This window comes from Brassica oleracea, chromosome C8, assembly GCF_000695525.1.
Source record: "Brassica oleracea var. oleracea cultivar TO1000 chromosome C8, BOL, whole genome shotgun sequence".
Lineage (NCBI taxonomy): Eukaryota > Viridiplantae > Streptophyta > Magnoliopsida > Brassicales > Brassicaceae > Brassica > Brassica oleracea.
The window spans coordinates 4,058,149-4,069,169 of record NC_027755.1 but is presented as its reverse complement, the minus strand read 5'-3'; the positions used below and the strand labels follow the sequence as shown (position 1 = coordinate 4,069,169).

The following is an 11,021-nucleotide window of genomic DNA, read 5'->3' as shown; positions in this document are numbered from 1 at the left end:
AGATGGAACAAACAAATGGTGAAGACCCATCTTGAGTGTCAACTGAAGAAACATAGCAGGTTGAACAGCTTTCGTGAAGATGTCGGCGAGTTGGTGAGCAGATTTCATGTGCATAGTCTTCAGAAAACCACTCTGTATTCGTTCACGAACCACATGACAATCCATCTCGATGTGTTTTGTGCGTTCGTGATAGACGGGATTCGACGCGATATACAAAGCTGACTGATTATCACAGTAGAGTGTTGCAGGACCAGTCAGAGGACAATGTAGATCACGAAGTAAGGCGGCTAACCAAATGACCTGACACGTAGTGTCTGCCATGGAACGGTACTCTGCCTCCGAGCTACTGTGAGAAACCGTTTGTTGTTTCTTAGCACGCCAAGAGATAAGTGAATCCCCCAAAAACACACAATATCCGGTCGTAGATCGTCGGGAATCTAGACAAGATGCCCAATCAGCATCACAAAATGCAGTCAGACTCGCCGAAGAAGAGGCTGAGTAGAATAACCCCTGAGCAGGATCATGTTTTAGATAATGAAGAACTCTCTGAGCTGCTTTAAGGTGATCCACGTGAGGAGCTGACATAAATTGGCTAAGTTTATGAACTGCATATGTAATGTTGGGACGCGTGTGAGTCAAGTAAAGCAGCTTGCCTACGATCTTCCTGTAAACCGAAGGATCAGGCAGAAGATCACCCGAAGTGTCTGAGAGTTTGGAATTTGGTTCCATAGGAACAGAGACAGGTTTGCATCCAAGGTAGCCATCAACTTGAAGCAATTCCAGCGTATACTTTCGTTGATTGATAGAAATCCCAGTAGCATTTCTCGCAATTTCGAAACCAAGAAAATACTTTGCATCACCAAGATCGCAGAGTTTAAAAGCATGTTTCAGAGAATCTTTGAAGTTCTCAATAGCCACATCATCATTGCCCATGATGAGTATATCATCGACATACACTAGAGCAGCAACAAACGTTGATGCCGAGTGTTGGACAAACAGAGAATGATCAGATGAAGCTTGAACAAAGCCAGCAGAAGAAATGACTGTGGAGAGCTTGTGATTCCACTGTCGTGAAGCTTGTTTAAGTCCATAAAGAGACTTATGAAGACGGCAGACTGAATTAGGAGGATAACTGCGGCCAATCAATTCAGTATATCCTTGAGGAATGGTCATATAGATCTCCTCATTCAAGTCGCCATAAAGAAATGCATTTCTGATGTCAAGCTGCTTAATAGACCAATTTTTAGCAGCTGCAAGACTCAACAACATCCGTAGAGTACTCAGCTTAGCCACCGGAGAAAATGTATCAAGATAATCCAGGCCTTTAAGTTGGGTATAGCCCTTTGCAACCAAGCGTGATTTAGGACGCTTCACGGTACCATCAGGATTGAATTTGTACGTGTTCACCCAATTACAACCAACAGGATGCTTCCCTACAATTGACAGATAGACCAAGTACCAGTATCTTCTAGAGAAGTCATTTCAGATTTCATAGCGCCCTTAAACTCATCCAGTAGAATAGCCTCATGAAAGGTCTGAGGGGCTGTAACAGTGGTTATAGAAAGAAGGAAATTGCGGTAAGAATCATCAAATTTCTCGTAGGATAGAAAAGCAGATATAGGGTAAGAGGTTGTATGAGTCTCATGGGTAGGGAATGTATGGGTTTGATTTAAAAGGTAGAAATGATACTGGTCTAGATAAGCAGGAGCCTTAGTTTGCCTTTTGTTTTGTGTGTTAGTAATGGGAACAGTAGAAGAAGAAACATCATTCTGAGAAGATTGGGAAGAAGGATTATGATCATGACTAGAAGGAATAAAATGAGAATCAAGAGATTCTTCAAGAAAGGAAGATGAATTATCACCAAGATCAAAGAAAGCAGGAAAGGGAGAGTCAGGAACCGGTAATGGTAAGACATGTTGACCAAAAATATCATTATCATGTGAAGGAAGACTCTCAGAGAAAGGGAAACTATTCTCATGAAAAACAATGTTTCGAGAAATTAGAATCTTATTAGTGTGAAGATCAAGCACTTTGTTTCCTTTATACCCTTGAGGATAGCCAAGAAACACACAGGGAGTGGCACATGGAGAAAATTTATGACGATCTTTTAGCAATGTGGAAGTGAAACAGAGACAACCGAAAACTCTAAGATGACTATAATAAGGAGGTTTAGACATTAGAAGTTCATAAGGTGATTTGTTTTTCAAAAGAGGAGTAGGAGTGTGATTGATCAAATAAATGGCTGTTTGAATGAAGTCTCCCCAATAGTCAAGAGGAATGTTAGATTGAAAGAGAAGTGATCGAGCCACGTTAAGGATATGTTGATGCTTCCTTTCCACAACATAGTTCTGTTGCGGAGTGTAAGCGCACGAAAAATAGTGTTGAATGCCTTTGGTTTTGAGAAGAGACGTGAAGGAAAGTTCAGGAGCGTTATCAGTTCGAATTGCTTTGACAGAAGTTGTAAATTGTGTCTCAACGAAAGCTAAAAATTCAGGAAAAACCGTGATAACAGAACTCTTGTCTTTCAAAAGGTATACCCATGTAACTCTAGTGCAATCATCAACTATAGTCAAAAAGTATTTATATCCATCAACTGTTGGTACATGAAAAGGACTCCAAATGTCTAAGTGTAAAAGATCAAACGCAGATACATACATCAAATGATCGTGGCCTAAGTTCTCCTTAGAAAGATCTAGACATTTAGAAAGAATTTGAATTTTATTTGAAGAGAGATGTCCCAATGGTTGATGCCAAATTTCAGAAGAGACGTGAGCAAGGTGATGAGATTGAGCTATAGGTGACAAAGCAGGAGCATAAGAATCCAGTACATAGAGATTTTGACAAAGGTTACCCTTCCCAATCATGTAATCCAGAGTATGCTCCTGAATAAAAGGAAGTGGATTATATGAAAAAATGTGACAAGAGTTTGAAGAAAACAATACGGAAATGGTTGGTTGTATTCCAAGTTAAAGCACTAATGCTCAAAAGGTTGAATTTAAAAGTTGGAACAAACAACACAGAGTGCAGAGTTAGTGTATCAGAAATAACGATTGTGCCAGAAAGAGTGACTTCGATTCGTGTTCCATCAGGTAATGTAACAGTTGTGTTAGTGATTGGGTGTGTGGTAGAAAACATGTTCAAGTTAGAACACACATGGCAACTGGCTCCTGTATCTATGATCCAAGTATTTGCGAAAAAGTAAGGCTGTTTATGATTCCCGCAGAAGCAATAAAGTTGGAGGGATTAAGAGGTGTACCTGAAGTGGAGGGATGAGATGTGATGGGGATCAGATGATGTTGAGGTTTCAATGTAGAGACAGAGCCATCTGCGAGTTTAAGAGTGCTGCCTGAAATCTGAGTATGCTTGTTCTCAGTGCTCTGTGTATTAGCCTTGAGAACACTTAGAAGATGATGGACTTGTCCTGATGCTAGCTCTGATACCATATTATATGTGATGAAGATGATGAATCGAGAGAGATGAAGAAAGTGTAAAAGTCGTATTATTCAGCTCAAAACTGTAACTGTACATGTATGACTATATATATAGCTGGTTAAGCGAAAGGAAACTTAAACCAACTTAAACCAACCTAAGATAACCAGTTATAACTCTAATACAGTTCGGTTTTTGTTGGTTTTTTTGGGTTTTAATATCCTATTATATAACTAGATTCTAAATTCGTATTTATTTTTGTTTGTTCGGTTAAAATGGTTGAGGCTTTTTGATTTTTTGGTGATAAACGAAAACCAATTAGTATTTGTTTGGTTTCATGTTATCAAAATTTTAGACAATGCTGATGTTAACCAATCGTTTCATATTATAATTTCTAAATGCATTCATAATAAAATCAAATCTAGATAATTGTGTAAGAAAAAACAAAAGAAAGTTATAAAGACAAATTATTTCATTAAAATTAGGTTAATGATGAAATGAAGAATTAAAAAAATAATAATATTCTTATATTACGTCTGAATTAGGTACCTCACTTGCAGTGAATATAGGTACTCACTTCAATGTGGATATGTATATGTATGTAAACATTTTAAAAAGTGTTTCATAAATATATACATATACCAGTAATTAATATTGAAAGAAATGTTTGTTCAATATAACAAATGAAAGATAAAATTCTTAAATAAAATCTATTAAAAATAAAATAGACTTAGTCATTACCAAATTTTTTTTATTTAATGAAAATCAAATTGTATACATAAATAATCAAAATTAAAACATATACAAACTGAGCCTGCTGAATTTTATTCTTACATAGTTTTATACCTTGGCCCAATCAGATTTTAACATTCATACGTTATGGTTCAACATATATTTTACAATTGGGCCTGCCTAAAATCAAAGAAAACATATGATTTTAAAATATGTTTGGACATTAGGGCCCATAACAAAATAGTGATGTACTGCATAGATCTCAAAAAACGACAACTGAAAGCGTATAGGGTTTCGTACTCACCGCGATAGACCATAGAACTTTGCAATATTCAATCTGTTCAGTCGATCCTTTCGAATCAATCACCACAAGTTATTTATATTTCTATATTTTATTTCACTCCATCATTTGTTCAGAGAAGAGGGTTACAAAATTTGATCTCATCAGTCGATCCAATCCAATGCATCACTGATTGTTCTTCACTCGATCCTTTCGACTTCATCACCAAAATTTCTCCCAAAAACCTTGATTGGAGTGATTAGTCAAGAGAAGTTTCCGAAATCCGAGATTGAAAAAATTTCTAAGGTTTCAGGTTTAGGGAATGAAGAAAATGAATGGGAGAAGTGAGTCTTATATGGGTTTACTATAGCGAGCATTCAATTCGCATTGTATCTCTAAAAAATCCCGAATTGAATGGCATATATTTTTACCTTGGCAATCACTACTCGATATATATATATTGCCATAACCTAAAAATGTGAAACATATGCCATTTAGTATCATTAACAAACATTGCCAAACACTCAAGACAATTAAATAGTGTCCAAACCTACATGCACAAGGTTTAATTCGGTATGCGTACAATTTCTTGTGGGAGCAGAACAGGTCAAAGAAGCTCGGCTGCAGACGTTAATGGCAGATTCCGATCATCTTAAGATGAAAGACACATAGACTATAGATGAATTCGTTGGAAAACTATCTGAGATATCATCAAAATCTGCTGCACTAGGAGAGGAGATTGAAGAGGCAAAATTAGTGAAAAAGTTCCTTAAGTGTCTTCCTCGCAAGAAGTACATACCCATAGTGGCCGCTTTAGAACAAGTCTTAGACCTCAAAACCACACACTTTAAGGACATCATAGGACGGTTAAAAGCGTATGAAGAACATGTCTTCGATGAGGAAGATAATCAAGACGATCAGGGAAAACTTATGTATGCAAACATGCAAACAGAGCAGGCTCGCGACTACAATAACAATAACAGAGGCAGAGGTAGTGGAGGACGCTTCTACAACAGAGGACGACGTCGTGGTCGATACAATGGAACAACAGATGCAACTAACCTTACGTGTTTCAGGTGTGATAAGAATGGACATGTTGCATATAATGGCCCGGATCGCTTGCTTAAGCTACAAGCAACACAAGAAAACGAGAGCATTGAAACGCAGGAGGCAGACGAGTTGATGATGCACGAAGTAGTCTACTTAAACGAAGGGAAGATCATACCAAGTAACTACGAAGTGAAGGATGGCGAAGAGGATATCTGGTACCTTGACAATGAGGCCAGTAATAATATGAGTGTAGATTGTCGGTATTTCTCCTCGATTGATGATTCTATCTCTGGCAAAGTGCGCTTTGGAGATGATTCATGCATTGATATCAAAGGGAAGGGATCGATTGAGTTCATGGACAGAAACGGAGAAGCAAGAAAGATTACTTACCTCGACTTCATTCCAAATCTAAAAAGTAACATTATCAGCCTTGGAAAAGTGACTGAGTCGGGATGTGATATAAGGATGAGAGGAGAGCACCCCATAATGCACGATCAAGATGGAAAACTCATCGCCAAAGGTCTGAGATCGAAAAACAGATTGTACAAAGTACATATGAGGGATAATAGATAATCTATCTCTATTGTCTACAACAGCAAGTGACTCAAGCAGGTGGCACACAAGGCTAGGGCACATAATCCTTGATACAATGAAGTCTATGATACAGCATGAGCTAGTCACTGGAATCCCACAGTTTGAGATAGAGAAGAAAGTGTGTGGTTCGTGCTTGATGGGCAAATAGACGAGACAAACGTTTCCTCAATCAACTTCATCCCGAGCTACAAGCATACTAGAGTTGATTCATGGAGACTTGTGTGGTCCCATCAGTCCAAACACGAGTGCTGGAAACAGGTATGTACTAGTTCTTATTGATGATCATTCAAGATACATGTGGACATCACTACTTAAACAGAAAGGAGAAACGGTTAACAAGTTCAAACGTTCAAGAATCTGATGGAGAAAGAAACAGGAACACACATACAAAGCTTCAGAACGAAAGGTTTGGTCGGTCGCTACGTAGCAACCGACTCGTTCGCGGGTCGGTCGCTACGTAGCGATCGACCGAGTGGCTTGGTCGGTCGCTACGTAGCGACCGACTCTTTCGCGGGTCAGTCGCTACGTAGCGACCGACCGAATGGCTTGGTCGGTCGCTACATAGTGACTGACTCGTTCGCGGGTTGGTCGCTACGTAGCAACCGACCGAATGGCTTGGTCGGTCGCTACGTAGCGACCGGTTCGTTCGCGGACCAGTCGCTTCGTGGCAACCTTGTTTGGATCCTTTTCTGACGCTTTATGAATGTGTTCTTGGACTATGGGTGTTTAGTTTCGATGAATCAACCGAGATTAGTGCAAGATTTCACCGCAAAGTTCTTCGTAAAGATTTCTTTACGAAGATTACTTTTCGTAAAAACGTTCATGCTGATTTTTACGGATATTTGGATGTTAACTTCGTCGTGTCCGTTTTTGACCCCAACAATATTAGTAACTCGTCGTATAATATTTTCAATAAAAATTATACGAAATTCACAAATCGAGAAATATTTTTCGGGGAGTTTTGGACATTGATTCCGTCGTGACCGATTTTGACCCCAACAGTTAGCCCCCCTGCTTGTTAGAATTGTGAGCTTTTAGCGTGAGGTTCTAGCGAGTAGCTTGGCAAGTTAGGCAAGTTAGGAAAGTTAGGCGGAATTAATGGTTGAAAAGGTCCGTTGCAAGTGGTCTTCTCGTTCTTCTGAGAGTGGAATGCGATAAGATTGGGGCTGCGCCTTGTGAAGGCTGCCTACGTACCCTTGTCGAAGGCATCAAGCCTTTCGTAGTTCGCCGTGGAGTTGAAATTCTTAAGACCTGTTTTCCAGTGAGACCTTTACGGTCCAGTTTATATGTCGTGTAAAGGTTATCAGGCATGTTGCTGCCGATAGCATTTTATATTGGTGTAGAGGGAAGACTACGAGTTGTCATCTCATAATCTAACTCTGTGTGAACTGCTATATTCGTGATTTGTTTCGAGAGTTTTCCGCAGTGCATAAACTTGAGGGATTTCTGAAGATGCTCGAATATTAGCCAAGAGACAAATTTTGGGATCTCGTACCAGGGTGTTTGATACTATGCCTAGAGATATTAGAGACCATTGTGCTGGGTTTAGGGCAAGACCTAGGTCTAATCACGGCTTTAGGGGGTGCGATGACTACTTCGGCTTACGTTTCCCGTATCGGTTTTGACCTGATTCCATCCTGCTTTAATGTTCGCAATATGTTCTCGGCTTACATGACTTGTATGGTAGGAATCGAGCATCTCTTCGAGGACAATTTTTAAGTCTCCCGAAAGTGCTGACCAAAATTTTGGATTTTTTTTATATAGCGCTATTACCCTTGTGTCGGGTGTACAAGATCTATCTCTACGAGATGGCTAAGTCTGTTTAGGACATTAAGAGTTTGTTGTGATCAGCAACAAACTTATCGGTAGATATTACCGGTTTTGAGTCTTCACGAAGAATACGTGTTTGAAAAGATGCTAGTATGTATGACTGTTTGGTCTTCTAAGAAGGTGCCTATATCGAGGAAGGTAATTTTGTCGAAAAATGGTTCTTCAGGCGTCTGCGACGTCTCGCAATGCTGAAGATTGGTATTTCTTTCGCATGCCGCGTTTCGTGCTCAAAATGTTCGCAGGCTTGAAGATATTTCGCGATATTGCAAGGTTTTAGTCTTAACCCTGCGTTTGAGAAACATTCAAGTTTGTCTACAGATGTTCGCAGCCAAAATTGTTGTTCCTGTTCGGATGCTAATAATTTGATTTGCGATCGAGGAATTAGGACCGAGGGGTCCCGTAAATTCGTTCCTGGGAAGAAGCGTTTTCCTTCGTAGTGCTTTGTGCGGTGTTAGCTTTCCGAGATATATTTCTTGTACATTTGAGGATGTTTTGCATAGCTCTAGAAGCTCTGTTACGAGTTTTCCTTACATGCCGCATTTTATAGGTAAAATATAGCGGGCTATAAAGTTATCGGTGGAAAGTATTGAACTTTGTCGATTGTCGACAAGTTTAGGTTTTCCGTTAACCATTTGGTTGTTAGGACTGAGTTTTGTTACGAAGAATTTATCATATGATTTCCGACTTTGGGTTATACGATAATTATTTTCTTGATAGTCACATGACTTTTTTAGACAAATCGCAGATAGTCGTTTAGCCGTTAAGTGATGGAGCGATGGTTTCTCAAATACTTTGGCTTGGCGTGAAGGATGTGTTCACTCAGATAGCCAAGGACGTTGTAGGTCATGTATCAGACCGTGGTACTTTCCTGTTAATATTAAGGTCATGTTAGTTTACGATTGTCTTTAAAGGGGATACCGAATTCTGGTTCGGGTTTTTTACTGGAAGGCGTAATTGACGAGGGCCAAAGAGCGCTTGTCGAGATTGATAGGCCAAGTTTTCCGGGGTTATCCGTGTTAATATGGCCGATGGTCATAGAAAACGATTCTTCGCTCTAGGTTTCAGTTATACGACGAATATCTCGTATAATGTGACCTATAGTCTTATGAAAATCGAGTTGTTTTTGTCTGAGGAAAACGAAGCCCAAGAGTTTTGCTACATAACCAGTGTGGAGTCAGCGGCAGGATGACTGCCTTCTCGGATGTGACCGAGGGAAAAGAATAGACTAAGGAGTGATATCTATGACCGTCGGGCTAAAAAATGAGATCTATGATATCACCCAAATTAGCCTAAGGAGTGATTTTACTCTCTCAAATAAGAGGTTTGTACTTAGGGATCATATCCACAGAGAGCTGGGACACACAATAGACTATAGAAATCAAGAGTAAGCTAGGCAAACAGTTTACAAAGCAGTAAATCAATGAAAGCAAGGTGAACAAAGTAGTTGTTCGATTGGTTGATTGAGGTTGCAAACAATTAGGAGAAATAACTAGACCTATGGATTTACAATCAAGATATTCAAAACTAAAATTCAAGGATGCTAATGGTTTATAGATTCAATTCTAGAACTCGATTTTAATAAGTAAGCAATCCAGCTTTCGCATGCAATTGCTAATCAGATGTCTAAGTCCAGTCTCAGCTATCTCTTATTGAATTGGGGCGAGTGTCGATCGATGCTATGGCCTGACCGTCGAAAGATACTTCCTCAGACAACCATTAACGACATAATCGATTTAGTTCAACTAGATTCCTAGACCAACTCTCGTATGCGCCTAGGTATCTAATCCAGCAGAGTTCGGGTTCCGTTAATTGATTGCACTTTCGTGCCTCTCAACTATCCTATGATACTAGGTTCAAAAAATTAGTCACACTGTCGTGCTATTCTAACTATTCCAGATCCTAGTATTACAAATCACCCTGGTGTAAAGATCTATAGATAATCTATCAATCTTAATTGATTACCAGTTTGACATTAAGCTCATGAAATCCCTAAACCTAACAAGATGAATTACTCAGACATGTAAGCAATAAAAAAATTTTTAGTCTGAATAATATAATAGATAAGAAATCAATGATAAAACCAATGGAGTTCCAATCAATCTCTGAAGGAGAATTGATCTTCTCTCCAAACCTAAGAGAAAACAATAGAATAGGATAATAGAAAGCTTAGCTGTCAACAATGGCTTTAGAAAACACATAAATAGGATTTTAGGTCATCCAAGGGTATTTTGGTAATTTGTGGTTGCTTTTGGGCTTCAGCGGTCATAAAATATGCTTGGCCCACGTTCTGGCATCGCTGTCGATCGATACCAATGCTGTGTTATCGATCGACATTCCTTTCGATACCAATGCTGTGTTTTCGATCGACATTCCTTCATCTCCTCGACCGCTTCCTATTGCGAGGCAGACTGACGACTCTTCAGTAAAACGGGCATAACTTCTGCTACAGGATGCTGATTGACCTCAAACCGGTGGCATTGGAAAGATAACTCAAAGCTCTATCTTGTGCAAACTATGAGCTCAATCTAACGGTGGGAAAGTCTCCATCCATAGCTAGACATCTGACACGTCTGTGCAGCTCTGCACACAAAAGGCTCCAAAAGACACCAAAATACCACATTCCTCCAAATCGTCCCTGAACCTGTAAATACTCTAAATAGACTCTATATAATAGTAAAAATATATCAAAACACTTATAGACCATGGCTAAAGTGGGTAAAATCCATGGTCTATCAACTCCCCCAGACTTACCATTTTGCTTGTCCTCAAGCAAAACAAAAGGGCAGTCTCTCTGAAAGAGGTTTGAAAATAGCAGGGACTCACATGATTTAAAATTTAGAATCATCACCTCTGCAATATTTGCAATCCACATCTAAGAAGTACTAATCACAAAATCACATGAATTCTTTTTGTTGGAATCCTTATGAAGCAAGCCTTAATGGTTGTAGCCACCAAGTCCTGTTCGGAATCCACCTAACTAACACCTATTATATATATATATTTTTTTTTTCTTTTTCTATTTCTTTCTTTCTTTTTCATTTTTTTTAATATAAATATCTTTACCTATAAATCTTGGGTCGAAATAGAGAGAGAAAATGTGATAAAT

At 39.1% G+C, this 11,021-nt stretch overlaps 1 protein-coding gene across 1 annotated transcript; it reads left to right on the top strand.

Moving 5' to 3' along the window:
• The first annotated feature begins 4,772 nt into the window (after positions 1-4,772).
• LOC106308491 lies at positions 4,773-6,233 on the top strand. Its single transcript, XM_013745651.1, has 3 exons — positions 4,773-4,785; positions 5,172-6,011; positions 6,088-6,233. The coding sequence occupies exons 1-3, from the start codon at positions 4,773-4,775 to the stop codon at positions 6,231-6,233; spliced, it is 999 nt and encodes a 332-aa protein (XP_013601105.1).
• The last annotated feature ends 4,788 nt before the right edge of the window (positions 6,234-11,021 follow it).